Source organism: Protopterus annectens, chromosome 14.part0 (assembly GCF_019279795.1).
Source record: "Protopterus annectens isolate FY-2018-M chromosome 14.part0, PAN1.0, whole genome shotgun sequence".
Classification (NCBI taxonomy): domain Eukaryota; kingdom Metazoa; phylum Chordata; order Ceratodontiformes; family Protopteridae; genus Protopterus; species Protopterus annectens.
In genome coordinates, this window is record NC_056748.1 from 527,830,733 (window position 1) to 527,854,477 (window position 23,745).

General features: G+C 42.4%; 1 protein-coding gene across 1 annotated transcript in view; it reads right to left on the reverse strand.

The window, feature by feature from the left end:
* The window catches only part of RET (ret proto-oncogene), a 314,327-nt gene that overhangs the window by 284,782 nt on the left and 5,800 nt on the right, over positions 1-23,745 (reverse strand). Inside the window, exon 2 of the mRNA XM_044056282.1 lies at positions 11,553-11,794. Coding sequence (XP_043912217.1) covers positions 11,553-11,794 — 242 coding nt within the window. The remainder of the gene's footprint in view (positions 1-11,552; positions 11,795-23,745) is intronic.

Consider the following 23,745-nt stretch of genomic DNA (forward strand, 5'->3'; position numbering starts at 1 on the left):
AATGTTAGCAGTCTAACTTCTGTACAAACTGCAGGGGTTTTTATAGCCCCTTCTGCACGTACACATACATACTCAACAAGATGTTTATCAGACATTGAGTTTCAGTTAAGACAGAAATATGCAAGGGTCAGTTTCAGTTAAGACAGCAATATGCAAGGGTCAGTTTCAGTTAAGACAGAAATGTGCAAGGGTCAGTTTCAGTTAAGACAGAAATGTGCAAGGGTCATAAGATAATTACAAGTTCTGTTCTTTCTCAGACTGCAGGTTAACATCTGCACATTCTTTCATGGTCAGCCTGTTTAAACAGGTCAAACAGTTCTTTTAGAAATTCTTTCTTTGCACACAAGATAGTTTAACCCTTATTATGCCTGATGCAAAGTAGTTGTTCATACAGAATTTTATTACAGACACAATCCCTTCCCTTTGTGCTTTGGACACAATCCCTTCCTGTTGTGCTGTGGACACAATTGCTTTCTTTTGTGCTGTGGACAGAATCTCTTCCCTTTGTGTTGTGGACAAAATCACTTCCATTTGTGCTGTGGACACAATCACTTCCCTTTGTGCTGTGGACACAATCCCTTCTCTTTGTGCTGTGGACACAATCCCATCCCTTTGTGCTGTGGACACAATCCCTTCCCTTTGTGCTGTGGACACAATCCCTTCCCTTTGTGCTGTGGATACAGTCGCTTCCCTTTGTGCTGTGGACGCAATCGCTTCGCTTTGTGCTGTGGACACAATCCCTTCCCTTTGTGCTGTGGACACAATCTCTTCCCTTTGTGTTGTGGACACAATTGCTTCCCTTTGTGCTGTGGACACAATCCCTTCCCTTTGTGCTGTGGACACAATCCCTTCCCTTTGTGCTGTGGGCACAATCGCTTCCCTTTGTGCTGGGGACACAGTCCCTTCCCTTTGTGCTGGGGACACAATCCCTTCCCTTTGTGCTGTGGACACAATCCCTTCCTTTTGTGCTGTGGACACAATCCCTTCCCTTTGTGCTGTGGACACAATCGCTTCCCTTTGTGCTGTGGACACAATCGCTTCCCTTTGTGTTGTGGACACAATCCCTTCCCTTTGTGCTGTGGACACAATTGCTTCCCTTTGTGCTGTGGGCACAAACCCTTCCCTGTGTGCTGTGGACACAGTCCCTTCCCTTTGTGCTGTGGACACAATCGCTTTCTTTTGTGCTGTGGATACAATCGCTTCCCTTTGTGCTGTGGACACAATCCCTTCCCTTTGGGCTGTGGACACAATCGCTTCCCTTTGTGCTGTGGACACAATCCCTTTCCTTTGTGCTGTGGGCACAATTGCTTCCCTTTGTGCTGTGGACACAATCACTTCTCTTTGTGCTGTGGACACAATCCCTTCCCTTTGAGCTGTGGACACAATCGCTTCCTTTGTGCTGTGGACACAATCCCATCCTTTTGTGCTGTGGACACAATCCCTTTCCTTAGTTTTGTGGACACAATTCCTTCCCTTTGTGCTGTGGACACAATCCCTTCCCATTGTGCTGTGGACACAATCCCTTCCTGTTGTGCTGTGGACACAATCCCTTCCCTTTGTGCTGTGGGCGCAATCGCTTCCCTTAGTGCTGTGGACGCAATCCCTTCCCTTTGTGCTGTGGAAACAATCCCTTCCCTTTGTGCTGTGGACACAATCCCTTCCCTTTGTGCTGTGGACACAATTGCTTCCCTTTGTGCTGTGGACACAATCCCTTCCCTTTGTGCTGTGGACACAATCACTTCCCTTTGTGCTGTGGACACAAACCCTTCCCTTTGTGCTGTGGACACAATCCTTTCCCTTTTTGCTGTGGACACAATCCTTTCCCTTTGTGCTGTGGACACAATCCCTTCCTTTTGTGTTGTGTACACAATCTCTTCCCTTTGTGCTGTGGACACAATCCCTTCCCTTTGTGCTGTGGACACAATCGCTTCCCTTTGTGCTGTGGACACAATCCCTTTCCTTTGTGCTGTGGACACAATCCCTTCCCTTTGTGCTGTGGACACAATCCCTTCCCTTTGTGCTGTGGGCACAATCGCTTCCCTTTGTGCTGTGGACACAATTGCTTCCCTTTGTGCTGGGGACACAGTCCCTTCCCTTTGTGCTGGGGACACAATCCCTTCCCTTTGTGCTGTGGACACAATCACTTCCCTTTGTGCTGTGGACACAATCACTTCCCTTTGTGCTGTGGACACAATTGCTTCCCCTTGTGCTGTGGACACAATCCCTTCCCTTTGTGCTGTGGACACAATCGCTTCCCTTTGTGATGTGGGCACAAACCCTTCTCTTTATGCTGTGGACACAGTCCCTTCCCTTTGTGCTGTGGACACAATCAGTTTCTTTTGTGCTGTGGATACAATCGCTTCCCTTTGTGCAGTGGACACAATCCCTTCCCTTTTTGCTGTGGACACAATCGCTTCCCTTTGTGCTGTGGACACAATCCCTTTCCTTTGTGCTGTGGGCACAATTGCTTCCCTTTGTGCTGTGGATACAATCACTTCTCTTTGTGCTGTGGACACAACCCCATCCCTTTGTGCTGTAGACACAATCCCTTCCCTTTGTGCTGTGGATATAATCCCTTCCCTTTGTACTGTGGGCACATTCGCTTTCCTTTGTGCTGTGGACACAATCCCTTCCCTTTGTGCTCTGGACACAATCGCTTCCCTTTATGCTGTGGACACAATCACTTCCCTTTGTGTTGGACACAATCCCTTCCCTTTGCGCTGTGGACACAATTGCTTCCCTTTGTGCTGTGGACACAATCGCTTCCCTTTGTGCTGTGGACACAATCCCTTCCCTTTGTGCTGTGGACACAATCGCTTCCTTTTGTGCTGTGGACACAAACCCTTCCCTTTGTGCTGTGGACACAATCGCTTCCCTTTGTGCTGTGGATGCAATCCTTTCCCTTTGTGCTGTGGACACAATCCCTTCCCTTTGTGCTGTGTACACAATCGCTTCCCTTTGTGCTGTGGACACAATCCTTTCCCTTTGTGCTGTGGACACAATCCCTTCCCTTTGTGCTGTGTACACAATCCCTTCCCTTTGTGCTGTGGACACAATCTCTTCCCTTTGTGTTGTGGACACAATTGCTTCCCTTTATGCTGTGGACACAATCCCTTCCCTTTGAGCTGTGGACACAATCACTTCCTTTGTGCTGTGGACACAATCCCATCCTTTTGTGCTGTGGACACAATCACTTTCCTTTGTTTTGTGGACACAATCCCTTCCCTGTCTGCTGTGGACATAATCCCTTCCCTTTGTGCTGTGGACACAATCGCTTCCCTTTTTGCTGTGGACACAAACCCTTCCCTTTGTGCTGTGGGCATAACCGCTTCCCTTTGTGCTGTGGACACAATTGCTTCCCTTAAGTGCTGTGGACACAGTCCCTTACATTTGTGCTGTGGACACAATCGCTTCCCTTTGTGCTGTGGACACAATCGCTTCCCTTTGTGCTGTGGACACAATCCCTTCCCATTGTGCTGTGGACACAATCCCTTCCCTTTGTGCTGTGGGCACAATCGCTTCCCTTAGTGCTGTGGATACAATCGCTTCCCTTTGTGCTGTGGACACAATCCCTTCCCTTTGGGCTGTGGACACAATCGCTTCCCTTTGTGCTGTGGACACAATCCCTTTCCTTTGTGCTGTGGGCACAATTGCTTCCCTTTGTGCTGTGGACACAATCACTTCTCTTTGTGCTGTGGACACAATCCCTTCCCTTTGAGCTGTGGACACAATCGCTTCCTTTGTGCTGTGGACACAATCCCATCCTTTTGTGCTGTGGACACAATCCTTTTCCTTAGTTTTGTGGACACAATTCCTTCCCTGTGTGCTGTGGACACAATCCCTTCCCTTTGTGCTGTGGACACAATCGCTTCCCTTTGTGCTGTGGACACAATCCCTTCCCGTTGTGCTGTGGACACAATCCCTTCCCTTTGTGCTGTGGGCACAATCGCTTCCCTTAGTGCTGTGGATGCAATCCCTTCCCTTTGTGCTGTGGAAACAATCCCTTCCCTTTGTGCTGTGGACACAATCCTTTCCCTTTGTGCTGTGGACACAATTGCTTCCCTTTGTGCTGTGGACACAATCCCTTCCCTTTGTGCTGTGGACACAATCACTTCCTATTGTGCTGTGGACACAAACCCTTCCCTTTGTGCTGTGGACACAATCGCTTCCCTTTTTGCTGTGGACACAATCCTTTCCCTTTGTGCTGTGGACACAATCCCTTCCTTTTGTGTTGTGTACACAATCTCTTCCCTTTGTGCTGTGGACACAATCCCTTCCCTTTGTGCTGTGGACACAATCCCTTCCCTTTGTGCTGTGGACACAATCGCTTCCCTTTGTGCTGTGGACACAATCCCTTTCCTTTGTGCTGTGGACACAATCCCTTCCCTTTGTGCTGTGGACACAATCCCTTCCCTTTGTGCTGTGGGCACAATCGCTTCCCTTTGTGCTGTGGACACAATTGCTTCCCTTTGTGCTGGGGACACAGTCCCTTCCCTTTGTGCTGTGGACACAATCCCTTCCCTTTGTGCTGTGGACACAATCACTTCCCTTTGTGCTGTGGACACAATCACTTCCCTTTGTGCTGTGGACACAATTGCTTCCCTTTGTGCTGTGGACACAATCCCTTCCCTTTGTGCTGTGGACACAATCGCTTCCCTTTGTGCTGTGGGCACAAACCCTTCCCTTTATGCTGTGGACACAGTCCCTTCCCTTTGTGCTGTGGACACAATCACTTTCTTTTGTGCTGTGGATACAATTGCTTCCCTTTGTGCAGTGGACACAATCCCTTCCCTTTTTGCTGTGGACACAATCGCTTCCCTTTGTGCTGTGGACACAATCCCTTTCCTTTGTGCTGTGGGCACAATTGCTTCCCTTTCTGCTGTGGATACAATCACTTCTCTTTGTGCTGTGGACACAATCCCATCCCTTTGTGCTGTAGACACAACCCCTTCCCTTTGTGCTGTGGATATAATCCCTTCCCTTTGTACTGTGGACTCATTCACTTTCGTTTGTGCTGTGGACACAATCCCTTCCCTTTGTGCTCTGGACACAATCGCTTCCCTTTGTGCTGTGGACACAATCGCTTCCCTTTGTGTTGGACACAATCCCTTCCCTTTGTGCTGTGGACACAATTGCTTCCCTTTGTGCTGTGGACACAATCCCTTCCCTTTGTGCTGTGGACACAATCCCTTCCCTTTGTGCTGTGGACACAATTGCTTCCTTTTGTGCTGTGGACACAAACCCTTCCCTTTGTGCTGTGGACACAATCGCTTCCCTTTGTGCTGTGGATGCAATCCTTTCCCTTTGTGCTGTGGACACAATCCCTTCCCTTTGTGCTGTGTACACAATCGCTTCCCTTTGTGCTGTGGACACAATCCTTTCCCTTTGTGCTGTGGACACAATCCCTTCCCTTTGTGCTGTGTACACAATCCCTTCCCTTTGTGCTGTGGACACAATCTCTTCCCTTTGTGTTGTGGACACAATTGCTTCCCTTTATGCTGTGGACACAATCCCTTCCCTTTGAGCTGTGGACACAATCGCTTCCTTTGTGCTGTGGACACAATCCCATCCTTTTGTGCTGTGGACACAATCCCTTTCCTTTGTTTTGTGGACACAATCCCTTCCCTGTGTGCTGTGGACACAATCCCTTCCCTTTGTGCTGTGGACACAATCACTTCCCTTTGTGCTGTGGACACAAACCCTTCCCTTTGTGCTGTGGGCACAATCGCTTCCCTTTGTGCTGTGGACACAATCGCTTCCCTTTGTGCTGTGGACACAATTGCTTCCCTTTGTGCTGTGGACACAATCCCTTCCCTTTGTGCTGTGGACACAATCCTTTCCCTTTGTGCTGTGGACACAATCCCTTCCCTTTGTGCTGTGGACACAATCGCTTCCCTTTGTGCTGTGGACACAATCGCTTCCCTTTGTGCTGCGGACACAATCGCTTCCCTTTGTGCTGTGGACACAATCGCTTCCCTTTGTGCTGTGGGCACAAACCCTTCCCTTTGTGCTGTGGACACAGTCCCTTCCCTTTGTGCTGTGGATACAATCGCTTTCTTTTGTGCTGTGGATACAATTGCTTCCCTTTGTGCTGTGGATACAATCCCTTCCCTTTGGGCTGTGGACACAATCACTTCCCTTTGTGCTGTGGACACAATCCCTTTCCTTTGTGCTGTGGGCACAATCGCTTCCCTTTGTGCTGTGGACACAATCACTTCTCTTTGTGCTGTGGACACAATCCCATCCCCTTTGTGCTGTGGATATAATCCCTTCCCTTTGTACTGTGGGCACATTCGCTTTCCTTTGTGCTGTGGACACAATCCCTTCCCTTTGTGCTCTGGACACAATCGCTTCCCTTTGTGCTGTGGACACAATCGCTTCCCTTTGTGTTGGACACAATCCCTTCCCTTTGTGCTGTGGACACAATTGCTTCCCTTTGTGCTGTGGAGACAATCCCTTACCTTTGTGCTGTGGACACAATCCCTTCCCTTTGTGCTGTGTAACAATCCCTCCCCTTTGTGCTGTGGACACAATCCCTTCCCTTTGTTCTGTGGACACAATCCCTTCCCTTTGTGCTGTGGACACAATTGCTTCCCATTGTGCTGTGGACACAATCCCTTCCCTTTGTGCTATGGACACAATCACTTCCTATTGTGCTGTGGACACAAACCCTTCCCTTTGCGCTGTGGACACAATCGCTTCCCTTTGTGCTGTGGACACAATCCTTTCCCTTTGTGCTGTGGACACAATCCCTTCCCTTTGTGCTGTGTACACAATCCCTTCCCTTTGTGCTGTGGACACAATTGCTTCCCTTTATGCTGTGGACACAATCCCTTCCCTTTGTGCTGTGGACACAATCACTTCCTTTGTGCTGTGGACACAATCCCATCCTTTTGTGCTGTGGACACAATCCCTTCCCTTTGTTTTGTGGACACAATCCCTTCCCTGTGTGCTGTGGACACAATCCCTTCCCTTTGTGCTGTGGACACAATCCCTTCCCTTTGTGCTGTGGATACAATCCCTTCCCTTTGGGCTGTGGACACAATCCCTTCCCTTTGGGCTGTGGACACAATCCCTTCCCTTTGTTTTGTGGACACAATCCCTTCCCTGTGTGCTGTGGACACAATCCCTTCCCTTTGTGCTGTGGACACAATCCCTTCCCTTTGTGCTGTGGACACAATCGCTTCCCTTTGTGCTGTGGACACAAACCCTTCCCTTTGTGCTGTGGACACAATCACTTCCCTTTGTGCTGTGGATACAATCACTTCCCTTTGTGCTGTGGACACAAACCCTTCCCTTTGTGCTGTGGACACAATCCCTTCCCTTTGTGCTGTGGACACAATCCCTTCCCTTTGTGCTGTGGACACAATCGCTTCCCTTTGTGCTGTGGACACAAACCCCTCCCTCTGTGCTGTGGACACAATCCCTTCCCTTTCATGTTGTGGACACAATCCCTTCCCTTTGTGCTGTGGACACAATCCCTTCCCTTTGTGCTGTGGACACAATCCCTTCCCTTTGTTCTGTGGACACAATCCCTTCCCTTTGTGCTGTGGACACAATTGCTTCCCTTTGTGCTGTGGACACAATCCCTTCCCTTTGTGCTATGGACACAATCACTTCCTATTGTGCTGTGGACACAAACCCTTCCCTTTGTGCTGTGGACACAATCACTTCCCTTTGTGCTGTGGTCACAATTCTTTCCCTTTGTGCTGTGGACACTATCCCTTCCCTTTGTGCTGTGTACACAATCCCTTCCCTTTGTGCTGTGGACACAATTGCTTCCCTTTATGCTGTGGACACACTCCCTTCCCTTTGTGCTGTGGACACAATCACTTCCTTTGTGCTGTGGACACAATCCCATCCTTTTGTGCTGTGGACACAATCCCTTCCCTTTGTTTTGTGGACACAATCCCTTCCCTGTGTGCTGTGGACACAATCCCTTCCCTTTGTGCTGTGGACACAATCTCTTTCCTTTGTGCTGTGGATACAATCGCTTCCCTTTGTGCTGTGGACACAATCCCTTCCCTTTGGGCTGTGGACACAATCCCTTCCCTTTGTTTTGTGGACACAATCCCTTCCCTGTGTGCTGTGGACACAATCCCTTCCCTTTGTGCTGTGGACACAATCCCTTCCCTTTGTGCTGTGGACACAATCGCTTCCCTTTGTGCTGTGGACATAATCCCTCCCCTTTGTGCTGTGGACACAATCCCTTCCCTTTGTGCTGTGGAGACAATCACTTCTCTTTTTGATGTGGACAGAATCGCTTCCCTTTGTGCTGTGGACACAAACCCTTCCCTTTGTGCTGTGGACACAATCCCTTCCCTTTGTGCTGTGGACACAATCCCTTCCCTTTGTGCTGTGGAATGCTGTGATTTCTTTCTCTTTCCCTTTAAGGCCTCTACAAACACACGCACACACTGTCCCAATTATCTCTTAGCCAATGTCTGATGAAGAGGCAGTATGAACTTCCTAACTGTCGGGATTCCACCTGCCTAAATATATATCCGAGAAGTGATTTCCTTTTCTCACTACTGTAACACACTGTGCTAGATGGATTAGCTTTTCTAATAATATACTGAGCCTTTTTATTTTTGAAGATTTTTTTTAGCCTGACTCCTTACACGTTCATCTCCTGCACTGTTATTCCCCAGGTACAGTATACATTTGGAAGGACTGAAGTGAATGTTTCACCTGATAAGCCCTGACTGTAGTGTCCATATTTATAATATATATGTTATATATAATGTAATATATATATATATATATATATATATATATATATATATATATATATAGATTCACTTCATAACCTCGAAATACTGAAATATCGCATTTCAGTATCTCAAGTCCATGAAACTGAATCCACAAAACACCAAAACAACAAAACCCCAAACCCAAAACTGCGAAATTCAAAACACCGAACAAACCGCACACACTATACCATGCATACACCACAACACCCACATCACAACATAAACAATCAAAACTACACACACACAAGTCATACACACATAAGCAGAGGGGCAAGCACCCCTGCACTCCCCATGTGGGGGGCCTGCACCCCTCCAACCTCCCCTATGTATATATACAAACTCCGAGATCGAACAAACAGGAAATAAAAACAAACTTAGACATGCACATTCTCCAGTCCCTCACACACACAGAAAACATGTCAGCACACTAACATACACTCTAACTCCCACTCAAAACCTTTCCAGAACACTCACTTACTTGACATAACACCTAGATCCACACACGGCACAGCGGACCATCAACACACAATCTCGGACATTACGTAGTGTAAGGCCGTAACCGCAAATTCGAGATATTCCAATTCGCGATTATGAACTTTCGCTATTGTAAACATTCGGCTTTATAGTCTCGAGATACTTGACATTTCAGTATTTTGAGATTATAAAGTGCTCCTATATATATATATATATATATATATATATATATATATATATATATATATATATATATATATATATATATAAAAGTTGATAAAGAAGTGATAAAAATCAATAAAAATGGTTGGCACATGTTATAGTGTCACTTGCCAGATGCCCAAAGATAGGAAATTGCATTCCAGGATGAGAATAATCAGAACATGGGCTCACTTTTTGTATCTGATTTATTTGGCTTCACCACATACTAAAACTGTACATAAGGTACAGGAAAATGCCTAATTCTTCTTCTTTAAAGAAATGTGGATTATCTTGCCGTGATATTAGGAAATGTAATCATAAAATATGTCAATACTACAAAACCTTGAAGGATTTTCTTTGGAGACGTGAAAAGTATTTATGTATCTTGATTGAAGCATATGTGAATAAATTAGATTTACACAACAGTATTGTAGATAAATTGCAAAGGATACTTTCCACATGAAAGGAAAATTCCAACCTACATGAAAATGACTTTAGTATTCTCACTTGGAAGACTGTTCTTACTCCCTAGGTAGACAAAATGATTCAGCTTGCCATTCTAAAAACTCTCTTAATCACACAGCAGTGTGATTTGCATTCTAAATATTTTGTGATGTTTCAATCCACATGAAGCAGCTGAAGACAAAACATGGCAAATGTTCTTACAGAAGGAACAGAACAGTGCTTGTTTAACTCATTTCAGGTAACTTAGAACCAAAAAAGGTAGAGCCATGTAAATACCCCAAATTGTAGGCACTCAAGAGCTTGCAGAGACAGTTGAATGAAATGGAATGTTTCAGAATATTCCGTGTTGAGTCAGTATCACTCTATGACCTCCCGATGTAATAGAATTGTTTTGTGCATCACGCTTGCAAGGTTGGAGGAGATGGAAGACTTGCAATGCATTTCTTGCACTGTATTTAACTTATTCCATAATCACCTAGTATTGTCGCTTGTCGCTGTGACCATGGAAGCTGCAGTATTTAAATAGGGGAATGGAATGTACAACCACCCCCAGAGTGCTGATGTTTAAGTATACGATTATTTATTTATTAACTTATTTCTTTACTTCGTCGAGCTGGCACCTCGGCGTTCATCAAAATCTACTGCCAATCATTAGCGGACCGGAGTTCCGCTGTGGTGACTCCTAACTGGGAAAAAGCCGAAAGACAACAACAACAAGTTATGGTACTCATGTATGTTCCTTGCCCTTAAATAACCAAGTTCATGCCAGTATATGCATTGCTGGAGCATACTGCATTGATCACTGACATCGCCAGTATATGCATTGCTGGAGCATGCTGCATTTATCACTGACATATGCCGTTTCATTGTAGACTGATATTTGAAAGACAAATGAGGTGCAACCCATCCTGTCTGAAAAAAAGCAGACAAACAGGCAAAATTAAAAACTGAAACCTGCATTTTTATGTTGGGAGCTTTACTCCCATGACACTCCCACTTTCACTTGTACAAATCAGCACTCTCCTAAACTTAGATTATGGTGATGCTGTTGAATTTTCCTCAGCGAGTTCTTAGCACAAACTGTACCCCCATTGGATGAATGTTAAGGTATCAGTCTTTGGACAACTGATCTTAGACAAACAGCAATGTTCCAATCTGCCTTCCATTTTACATGACAGAGCACTTTCCTGGTAACGCCTCTGATCACTTTTTCCACCATTTACAGACAACTGACAGTGCAGTATGCATGTCCAGCTGTTTCAATTCATAAGGAGGATGAGGAGCAATGAAAGGTTGTCTGTCTGGCTGGTAAGTTTTCAATGCAAGAATCACGCTTTAGACTTGCTAATCAATATGCTATGTGGTCTGGCACAGCCGTCATATTACATGTCCATTCCTGCAGCTATAAACCAACTGACACTTAGGCTTTAATTTCCAGAACTTGTAGCTCTGATCTACACATCCTATAAAAAGCTGAGATACATTTATAAATTGCGCCATGACAGAGTGACAAGGAATGCGTTGATAATCCTACCCAAGGTAGGTGTAGTCAAGCAGTGCAAAACAAACCTAGAACAGAGCTGGTAGTGTTGTAAAGGGATGAGAAGGTTTTAGTTTTTTGCAAACTAAATGATAAGAAGACTTGGTACTGGTGCCTACCTCTTTCCTGTCAAACTCGACAATGGCCTCTGCAGTATCTGTGCTGTTGGGAAGGAAGGGGGCAGTATCATCTTCGTCATGAACAGTTACAAGAAGGGGTTCCTCCACCTGTGTTTCCGTGAGCCCGTTCCTGACTGTGCACCTCATTATCATATCGTACTTCTCCTGATCCTCCCGGTCAAGCGACTGTGACACGCTGACCTCCATAGTTTCTCCATCAAAATGAAAAGGCAGCCTGTTTTCTGCAATGAAGACCAACAAGAAAAACAATGTGATGTGGAAAAGGGATGATCAATAACAAGAAAAAAGTTGCAATTATTATGAGAGAGAGCTGCAAATATTTTAGTTCTGTTTGCAGTTAGAATGGTACATTGAAAGTTATCTAGGCAATATAAACACTCTTAGATTTGCTGCTAAAGAAATTACTATTAAGATGAAATTCTTAACAATATGTAGCACATTCTAAACAGACTGAATTAAAATATAATGCACGCATACGACTTTTGTGGTGAAAATTCAAAAGCGGTACCCTAATTCATGTCCAAGTGTTTCTTCTACATGTTATGAGGAATATTTAAGATGAGATGTACTTATAGGTTGCAATCTTAGAAACTAATTAAAAACAACAAATATAAAAGAAACACTAACAAATGCAGTAAATGTTTAACTTTATGTGAAGAGAAAGCAACATATAAGTGCAAAAAATAATATGAAAATGTTGATAAATTTAATCTTGGCATAAACTAGTTATATAAAAAATCAGATGGGGATCACACTTGCACTATTGTATGCAGAAATGCACCTTAATGGAGAACTAAATCAGATGAGCTACCACAGAGAAGAACAAGGAAACCAGTCTGTTGTGATAGGAGATAACCATAATTGTAAAAGTTTTAGTATATTGACTTTTGCAGATATCTCATTTGATATTCTTGCTTGCAGGAAGCTAGATGACCAGCCTAACTTCCACAGCTGTGCATTCCCCCTTCTGACATTGTCTAACTCCCTCCCACACAGAATTCAGGAGGTTGGTAGTCTAAGAGGGACATCAAACGATGTCACCTGTGTGGACCAAGGCAAGAAGAATCAGAGCTTAAGTGGACCTGGGAGAATCATCCTCAGGGAACACTGACCCAGCCACAAGGTTGAGATCTAGTCCTCCAAGTTGTAGTTGTGTCCTGAGGAACAAACGTGTCTGGTAAGGATAGCAGATGGAATTTAGGGCTAAGTGAAAATAGGGTTCCTGCCCGAGACCTAGTATGCACAAAAGATGGGAGGGGGTGCTGGTAGTAGCTTTGGATCGGAACAGTGAACATAATCAAAAATTTACATTGCAGTAAGTTCCTAACACAACTGTTCTATGTTCATAGGAGTATTCAGTGTTGCAGTCATTATGTCTGGGAAGACTTCAAGACCTCAAGGACCAGGGATTGACTATCCCCAAAATATTCGTAAAGCAAGCAGTCCCTAAAGGATGTCCTTAGCAAACTCTACCCTAGTCCTGGATGTCAAGCAGAGTTTGTAGTATTTAGTGAAAGTGTGGACTTATGACCAGGTAGCTGCTTCAAAAGTATATTGGGTGGTTACCGTGTCCCTATGAAGGCTTTAGTGGCATGGGCCTTAAAATGGACAAGAACAGATTTGCCGAAAACAGTAGTAAATCAGATAGACTGGGTTAGGAATTTAGAAATGGTCTGCTTGTTTACAGGTTTCCACATCCTGCCCTTTGCGAGGGAGACAAAAGTTGGCCTGATGTTCTTATTTGGTTAGCTCTTTCCAAATAAAATATCAGTTGCCATGCAAATCCAAAGTGTGCAATATATTCTCCCATTTATTCTGCGGATTTGGAAAATAAGACTGGGGGTGCATGTCATGATTTATGGACAGATCTATAATGACTTTAGCATGAAGGTTAAATAGTAATCTGACTCTATTCTTGGGGAAATCAGAAATGCATTTTTGCACACGACAGTCTAAAGTTCTAAAATGCTTCTTGCTGAAGTGACAGCCTCCAAAAAAGGTATTTGAGGGGTATAGAACCAGCTTGTTCAAGTGGTGGCAGTGTGAGTTTTCTAAGATATACACTAGTTAATGTTCCATGGTTTAGTAATGTCCCTTTTCAATGGACTACATAACATGACTTCCATTCTTGGATTGCTTACTGGGCAACTTGGAGCATATGGGGGGACTGACTGGTAGGCAAGTTGAAACAGCTAATACATGTTTCTTTAAAGTGACATAAGGCAGTATTGTTCTATGATGTTCTGTGACATAGCTGAGAACCAGAGTCATGTGTGCAAAATGTGGGCCCTGGTCTCTAGGAAGGCTCTAGAGGAAGAAGCTCTTTCATTTTGTGAGGTAGGGTTTTCTTATGTTAGGTATCATAACCTTACTCATAATATAAAGGTGCTAAAGCACTTAATGAACACTGTCAAACAGACAACACATCTCGCATCTTATCAATTGTGGGCAAAAATCCAAAAATAATGGGGCTACAAAGTATAAAAATCAGGCACTTTTTAAAAAATATTGTTCTAATTCACTTGAAAAGACAATTTTACATCACCATGCATTTTCAGAAGAATAAGAACTAAGTATAAAACTCTGATATCTGGCATTATTGATTTACTGCAATTCTCATTGATTTATCAGAAAATCAAAGACAGCTGAGAGGTACTGCAAGCAGAAACAAAGTGCTCCTCTGGCAGAAGGTAAAAGTGCTTTTAAAAGCTGTTGGCCACTTTGTTCTGCCACGCTTTCTCTTTACAAGATTAGCAGAATGAGGGTCGAACAGCTTTTTACAAAACATTTTACCTTCTGCCTTTGTTCTTTGCCAATGTCCACGCTTAGTCCTAAGTGCGAGACATGATCATAGCAGCAATTAAGGGTCCTGAACAAGATTTTGTCGAATAAGCGCTGTTAAGATTGGGTCTCACAAAAGGGAAGCACTTAAGAAGTTTATCTTTTTCTCAATTTTGGAGCGTAACTGTTACACTGTTAGTTCTACATAATATTCAACAATCACCATAACAGGGGAACTTTGGTAGAAAACACATAATTACAAAAGCATTTATCTGCTAACACAATTGAATCAATACAAACAAGTAATTCATAGAATATAAACATGGAACAGAATAAATAGTGCAAAATGAAACACATTATTATAAGCAGTTCAAGTTTCATCACAAAGGAGTACTCAGAGGTGTGCTTATCAACTATACTCAAAATAGGAGAATAAATATGCTCAGCTCCATTGTGTAGAGCGATGAAAACCTGAATATGCCCCTCATAACCTATGTTTGACTAGTGGCTTTGGGCATGGGGAAACTAGGCTGCAGAGGGATATGTGACTGATGCCATCTCACTCATCCATGGGAGAGAGAGGTGGTGGGACTCACCGGAGAGTGAAGTGGACAGTGTTCAGTGTATGGATCAAGGGAGTGCACCTGATTCTGACAAACTATGTCCATTTGGTTATCTTAATTGGCCATATGTGGGAGTGTGTATAGTCACAGGGGAAGGAAATTTAGGCCTTCATTTACATGAACATGGATGTCAGTCACCAGAGGAGGGCAAGGGTTAAAACAATTACAAGAGCCATGATTTCTGCCTGGATAATGTTTTCTGCAAGTGGCTCCTGTGCTATGGAAAAAGAATGGGGTGACTGATTGTGGGAGAACGGATGGCTGATGTGTGGTATGTGTGTGTGTATCTGGGGGAGAATATAAGAATATCACTTCACTTCTGCTTCACCATGTTCATAAAACGCCAGCATACACCATAAAGAGGCGGAAGGTGTTTAAAATTAATAATACTGAACTTTAATAATAGAACCAAAAAACAACAACAAACGAGTAGATCAGATTAAGCGCTTTCGTCTCCTTCACGGAGACTTCATCAGAATCTGTTCTAAATAAAATCAATTGCGTTTTTATATAACTCTCAGTAGTAATTAAGTCAATTGGTTAATTAATATAAGCAAATACATAACAGTTTTAAAAAGACATTCACTTATATATTAACCCTATTCCAACTGTATTCTGCTATATTCAAAGTGCCACCTATTTAGAAGTACCATTTTAAAGAAGTACAATTTTAAAAGAAGTACCATTTTAAAAAATATATCCAATTTAAAAAAATGAGTTGAAAAAATGTGTTGAAAAAGTTTTGAAACAATGTTTTGAGAAAATGTTTTGAAATGACTTAAAATGTTTTCAAATGTTTTAAAATGTTATGAGAGACTGCTTAGGTGGACAAATATCTTGATGTCTATATATCTTTGATGTCTACTACTGGGAAATCCATAGAGTTGAATATATGGATTTAATTGGTAGTCCCAATATATAACATACATTAAGTATACAAATATATTTCTCCAACAGCAGAACTAAACAATAATATACTGACATATACACTATATACTCACTTTATACTCAGTTCATCTAATATATATTTATTTAATATTTATTTAATAATTATTTATTTATTTATATAAATACATGTATATATATTTTTTAAAACATTTTTATACATTTTTATACATATTTATTTATATATATATATATATTATTATACCTAGGATATACACACAAAAACTTTTTAGAGATTTTATAATATTCTTGTAACATTTATAATATTAACAATATAATAGTTACACTTACATATTTATACACATATATAATTTCCAATATGTTGTAGTAATTGTCTTTAAGCCTTGGATATTTGATATTTTACAAGTAATATATTATAGATTTACATTGTTCCATTCTTTTTACATATTTCATTTCTCCCATACATTGTGTTATATATTATGTTTATATTTGATTAAGTCATTTATACACATTTTTTATAATACAAAGTATAAATTAAAACTTAATAGTAGAATAGTATATTTAAACAATGATAACTAGTAGTTTTTTTTAAATTGGATATATTTTTTAAAATGGTACTTCTTTTAAAATTGTACTTCTTTAAAATGGTACTTCTAAATAGGTGGCACTTTGAATATAGCAGAATACAGTTGGAATAGGGTTAATATATAAGTGAATGTCTTTTTAAAACTGTTATGTATTTGCTTATATTAATTAACCAATTGACTTAATTACTACTGAGAGTTATATAAAAACGCAATTGATTTTATTTAGAACAGATTCTGATGAAGTCTCCGTGAAGGAGACGAAAGCGCTTAATCTGATCTACTCGTTTGTTGTTGTTTTTTGGTTTTATTATTAAAGTTCAGTATTATTAATTTAAACACCTTCCGCCTCTTTATGGTGTATGCTGGCGTTTTATGAATATGGTGAAGCAGAATTGACGTGATGTACATAGGACAACCTTAATAGTGCCGGAACAGTTTGCTTTTTGGTGAAATTCTATTTCCTGGTTCTCTGGTTACTAGAATATAAGAATAACTACAGCAAAGAAAATAAACGAAAAGCAAACAAAAAAGATGAAAATGATTAAATGTCATTATCATCTTTTTTGTTTGCTTTTCATTCACATTATAACCAATTTAGACATGAAATGTAATTGACAAAAAAATGGACCAAAGTTAACTATTCCTGTAAACAAATGAAGTCAAAAACAATCTTACAGTATGAAGAACTGCCAGAACAATATACCAGCCACAAATTGACAATCACAGCAACAGTGTGAAGTAACAGCTATAGCCATGTCATTGGTACTGCACACCATCAGTCAATACACTAAACTGACTGGCTACAGGACTGATAGGGAAACTGCTTGGCTACAGGACTGATGGGGAAGCTGCCTGGCTACAGGACCAATGAAGAAACTGCCTGTCTACAGGACTGATGGGGAAACTGCCTGTCTACAGGACCAGTGGGGAAACTGCCTGGCTATAGGACCAATGAGGAAACTGCCTGTCTACAGGACTGATGGGGAAACTGCCTGTCTACAGGACCAGTGGGGAAACTGCCTGGCTATAGGACCAGTGAGGAAACTGCCTGGCTACAGAACTGATGGGGAAACTGCCTGTCTACCGGACCAGTGGGAAAACTGCCTGGCTACAGGACTGATGGGGAAACTGCCTGTCTACAGGACCAGTGGGGAAACTGCCTGGCTATAGGACCAATGGGGAAACTGCCTAGCTACATGACTAACAAACAGGCAAAAACAAAACATTTCAGAATATGTTTTCTCAAGCTTAGTCTCCAGTGTAATGATACAAACAGTTCAGAAATTATGACATTTAACTATTCATACAATCAGAGTAAGAGCAAGTGGCAGCAGGATAGAGAAGGGGAAAAAGAGGGAGAGAAAGCAGAGCAGTTATAGACTGTTGGGATCTGGCCAGAGTTCAAGAACTTTTTACCCTTCTTCCAGATGGGCTGAGTCCACTTTTCAAGAGATGTCAACACAATCCAGGTATAAAGGTGGTATTAGCCTGTGCCATCTTTACTTTTTGTCCAAGGAGGCTTACAGAGAAACCTTCTTTAGGTTGCCTTCTAAGGAGATGCCCAGGTTACCAGAGAGACTTCCCCTACCACCTGGCCTTTGTATTTAATAAGGAAAACTTCAGAATACTACGTCTTCCAAGGATATCTGAATCAGAAGAAGGCCAGAATTCCTACTAGTATTGTAAGTGGAGGGAAAGTATAGGGAGTTGGTGAAAGTACCCATCCCCAGTCCTTAAATGCATAAACAGACACAATGGACAGAAACAGGGAAACCACATTGTAACTGCTATCCTATATGAGCATCTAGTATTAAGGTAAATGCCTGTTGGAAGTAATCATCACTTAGGAATGTGTTCTCAAAGCTTATTTTGTATGTGGAATTTTACCTAATGCCGAGGTGTGGGCTCCAGAAGGCCCTGAATGAAAGTATTAGTGAATCTAACCCTAGCCCTCGACAGAATATCTCACCTGTAATGTTTAGAGAACATGTGGACTGATGACCAGGTGACTGGTTCTAATGTAGTCCAATTACAGCCCCGAGCCGCAGAAATGAAGTAGTGGCTGCTGTGCCTCTGGTAGAATGCGGCCTGACAGATCCCCACAAACTTGTAACTCAAGCAATAGAACACAAAAACAAATCATTGCTCAGTGTTCCTAATACCCTTGGTATAATGCAGGTAGTATCTCAGTTGTCTATGAACATCCAAGGAGTGCAGTATTCTTACTTCTTTGTTCTGGAATTAGGAAAGAATACTGGCAACCAAGAGGACTAGTTCAGCTACACCCAGGTAACTACGTTTAGGATAAGAGAGTCTGGTGCTTACGCTTACCCTGACTGTGGAGTGCTAAAAAGGCTCTATTTTGTACATTAAGGTACGGAGTTCAGACATTCTCCCAGCATAGGTAACTGCAAGCAAATGGGCCATTTTCCATTTCTGGAACCTGAGGTACGTGGTGATGAGTTGGCTTTTCTAGAAGTAAGTCTAAATTGAATGATAGAGTCGCCTCTTTTCTAAGCCATCTCAGATGGAAAACCCACAAGAATTTGTTTAACAGGAAGCAGCAAGGCTGGGGTGGTTCTATGAGGAGGCAGGCTGATACAACTGATAAATGTCCCTTCAGTGAGACATGCTAACCATGCATCAAACATCTTAGGGATAACGAAGAACAACAGACACCTCTATTGACTTGGGGTTTTGATTCCTTCTTTGACAGCAAAGTTAAAATCTCTTCCATTTAGCTAAGTAGGAATTCCTCATACTCAGACCTAGCTTCCTTCATGAACCTCAACCAGTCCTCTGGGAAACAATGCCTAAAGGCAACAAAATTCATATAATTCATTTTGTCAGGTTTGGCTGTAAAAAGGACCCTTTGCTAAGTGAAGAGTTTCACATGCCAGGGCAGAGGAAATGTTGCTTCCTTTAACTCAGCCACAAGAGGTGCGTCAGCAGCTTTCATAGTCTCTACTTCCTTGTCTTCTGTATCACCCTGGGGGAGAAGTGATGGGAAGGAAGACATTTAAAACTGACTTGCACAATGGATGGAGAAGGCATCCACTGCCCAAGCCATTTTGGGTGTTGCTCTGGAGCAGAAATTCTTCAGTTGCCTATTAACAAAGAGGTATTTCTGCTGCACACTCCACTTGTGAATAAGACCCCCAAAGGTGTCTCTATCTAGTACCCATTTCTGAGAATCTACATATGTCTTGCCAAATCATTGTGCAGAGATGGGAACTCTGATTTAGTGCTCTCAAGATTTCCCTGGCTGTTACTGAGGTTGTTAGGTAAATGGCTTGAAAGTATTCTGTCAGGAACCCTAGCTTGTCCTGAAAGTGGAAAGCATTTTGTTAACTAGTTTCTAACAGGCTTTGCAGACAATACATTTTTTGAATGGAGCTATATTTGACTTGGAGAGATTGAAAGGGAACCCCAAGAAGTGAAATAAGTACATTGTAAATAGCAATGTTCCCTTCTCTTCTACAGAGACTGTGATTGAATCAGGGTAGATATGAATTCCCATGGTTCTGCAGAATACAAGTGGTGGCGACAGGCATGTAGTGAATACCCTGGGAGCAGTAGTTAAGTCTAAAAGAAAGGAGGTAAACTGATAAGGGTAAGACCCTAGTCTGAACATGAGAAAATATCTTTGGTTTGTGATTTGGAATATGTAGGTAAATCCTTGAGGACCAGGGAGGCCATCAAAGATTGAGGGGAGCAGGAATGCTAGGATGATCCACAATATAAACATTTTGAAAGTTAGGATTCTTAGGAAGGAGTTCATCCCAGAGATGCCCAGAATAGGTCTTTAAGGTCCACTCTTCTGGGCATGAATAACCTGGTGAAGAAACCTCTGTTTCCCCCCCTCTTTTGGTGCCAACTCTGTTATGCTGTTTTAAGGCATTCTCTGAGAGATGATGCACCATATATTTTTAGTCTTATGGCACTGGAGGAACACCTGCCATCTTAGGCTGTGAATGAAACCGATATTTAGTACCTCAAGGAGATCACCTCTAATACTCACTTGTCCTTTGTGACCTTTTTGCAGTTCCCTGAGAAATCAGACAACTAGTCTCCTATCTTGGGGAGAGAGAAAAGCTGGGGAGGTGAGGTTGGAATTTGGGTTATGGTGAGGTGGAAGGGAGAAGCTCTTATCCATTATTTCTTCATTTCTGGGTGGTGGCTATGACTGCCCCCAGGATTTCCCCTCTGGCCTCCCTACCAATTTTTAATGTGCTGGCCATTTTTTCCTTTTGCAGTTTGCCATTATGTTGCCTGTAACAGTAGGGTCAGGTCTTTTTGATAGCAACTTTTGTCATATTTAGAATGGAAGAAGTGAAAACCTGCTTCATAGGCTACACATTCTACCCCCCCCCCACACACACACACTTTTCTAGTCTCTTAAATGTTCTGTTGTTGTGGCCTCAAAGGGCAGCTCCTTTTCTAGAGAGGAGCATTAAGGAGTTACAACTTGACATCTATGGCCAAGGTTTGAATCCTTGACCAGACACACCATCTAATAACAGATTTAATAGCCAGGCATGCTATTTAATAACAGACTTGATAGTTGCTGCTCTGGATGATACAAGTTATGCAAAAACGGTACGGACCCCTGAACAAGGGAGAATCATGCCTGAGATAAAATCTGGGAAGGAGGAATTGTGAAGGTGTACATGTTATTGGAATCTGGACACTGTAGGGAGCTTGTCTGGTCAGACATCCTCTGTTTGGACTTCTGCTGTATCTTTCTTCTGTTTGTCCCCACAAAGCCCGCTCCTATATAAAGGCATACCAAACTTCCACCATCCTGCCACAGGCAGCTTCCTTTGGCTCAGTAGGACATACATCTGTCCAAAGGTATTGTGGCTTGTGGCCTCCATAGTGGCAATGCCATAGGCCTTGAGAATTAATATGTATGGGCTGGGGCTATGAATGCAGGGCTATAAATGTCTCCTCAGTGTCTCTTTCCTGCTTTTTCCTAATGAACTTCTTCCATTTCCCCACAGGGATATCCACAACAGGTGATTAGCTATTCAATGATGTGCAGACTGGACCAAGACCTCAAGTCTCTTATTTTTTCTAGAAGGTCTTCAGGGACCTCACCCTTCTCCAAGGCATCTTCTGATAAAATCTTGGCAGATGGTACAGTCAGAAATATTGCAGTCAGGCCCTAGATAGAAAACATACTGCAAATGGTAATTTACATGGGGTTTACCTACTGAATGCAGATGTACTTTGTTTTCCTGAATGGGCATATTCCAGTAACATAATAGCCATCTGACCTTCCTCACAAAGACCAATGTAATCCAATACAATCTAAATGTAATTAGTCAGAAAAGAGATTCACCAGCAGGGTATTTATCCACACAACCTATGGAGCAGGCAGAAAATGCTGGACTGTCAATGCTAAGCAAGTGGTTAGTGAAACCCTGAAAAACTGAAGATGGCATAGAGAGGTGGCTGTTTTATCATGGGGACATGATGATATCCCATTGGATAGGTTATCCATCCATCCAGTATGGGGAATGGTGGTAAACTATGAAAATACCACCAGAAGTTGGGCCTTCTGCACCAGAAGGTTCTGTAGTCAGTACTAATGCAATACTGATCCGTATGAGGGACATCATTGCATGTTACGTCTTAAGGATCTCAAGTGCATAGCTATGGTTATCGTAATACACGTAGCTCCCTACATAACTCAGAGCTGATGCATCTTCTCTGAGGATACCAATTCCAGATCCCAATTTACAATCCACAGATTGGACTAACAAGGCATTCTTAAACATAGGCACCCAGAAACTATCTTCCCAATCAATCTCTAAACTTCATTTATCTCTTGGAATGACCAGAATATATGGAAGTAGTTTGTTGATTGATACCTACATTTTGTACTTGGTATAGAGGATCAAAAATCCAGTTGCCATCTACAATCACTAATGACTAGGTTTTCCAACATGATTGATGTGCAATTTACATACAACCAGAGTGTGTGACTTTGGATGGGTGGAGGAGTTTTGGATAGGTTTGGGGTAAACTCAATGGCACAGTAAGCAAAGATGATATCTGGTGTCTTAGTTGCCCACACATAACTTAAAGCAAGATACAATCTAAAAGCTTTAACAGAATTCAGTTTAAGTTCCTGGAAGGCATAGCATTTCAGATTATGAGATCAGGAGAGCACAGGATAGGACAGGAGATCACAAAACTAAAATCCAAAGAAAGGAAGGTTCATAGGTTAGTACAAAGCTAAGTGCCCTTGCAAGCCACTTTAAGTCTAGCCAATTACCCCTTGTGAGACTCAAACCCTTCACCTTGTATTTATAAGGCAAACACCTTAACCATTATGGGGAAGATGGTGTCGGCTGTCAGCTTTATACTCCTGGCACTCTGACGTCAGGGAGCGGGGTTGAACAGCCAATGCCGGACCCAGACTTTGGGATTCTGGCCGACCGAGGGCTGCCTGCCGGCAGGGGAGAACCCTACAGTCATGACTGCAACAGTGAAACACGATGAACATCTGAGATTTAAGTAGGCCAGTTTTATTTTGTAAGTAGTCAATGGAGGTCTGGGAGGTAAGCACCATGAAAGGGTGATTCCTTCAACAAGTTGCTTAAATTTTGCATCCCCCTAACTTCCCACAGTGATACCTCATCTACTTTAAGGACAGGTTGTTTTCATAAAGGGATGAAACACTAATTAGGATAAGTAGAATCAAATATTTCTGGAGTTCCATAGCTCTACACAGATGGTATGCATAGCATGCCATATTTTCAAAAAGCAGGGATAATTTATTCTGCCAAGTGAGAACCCTATACAAAGAAGTGTACATGTTACTTTTAAGCATGTACCAATATACAGAGCTTTTGTTACAGCAGTTTCAAAATGTTAATTTAGTCATGGTTGGTATGATTGGGCATTGAAAGATCCCCAAGTACTTGGTGTGGGTAGGGAATGTAAAGAGAGGAATGTGTTGCACAATTCTAAGGCTGCCTTATTAACTGAGAATACTAGGGTTTTATGCTCAGTAACCTTTAATCCTGTGAACTCAGAAAAGGGAACCAGATTTAACCGGAGTCATTTATGATCACTACTCTAATGTGTGACCATAGATGTGTGATTTGTTTCATTTTTGAAAGATTGAGGTTGTGGTTTTTCAGAGAATTCATTTTTCACTGAAACACAGTGCTCCCAAAGTCAGTATATTTATGTAGGGGGGTGGCAAATGTGCTTTGCCCTCATGCAAAACGAATTATCCGTGAAATGATAAGTTTTGACAGT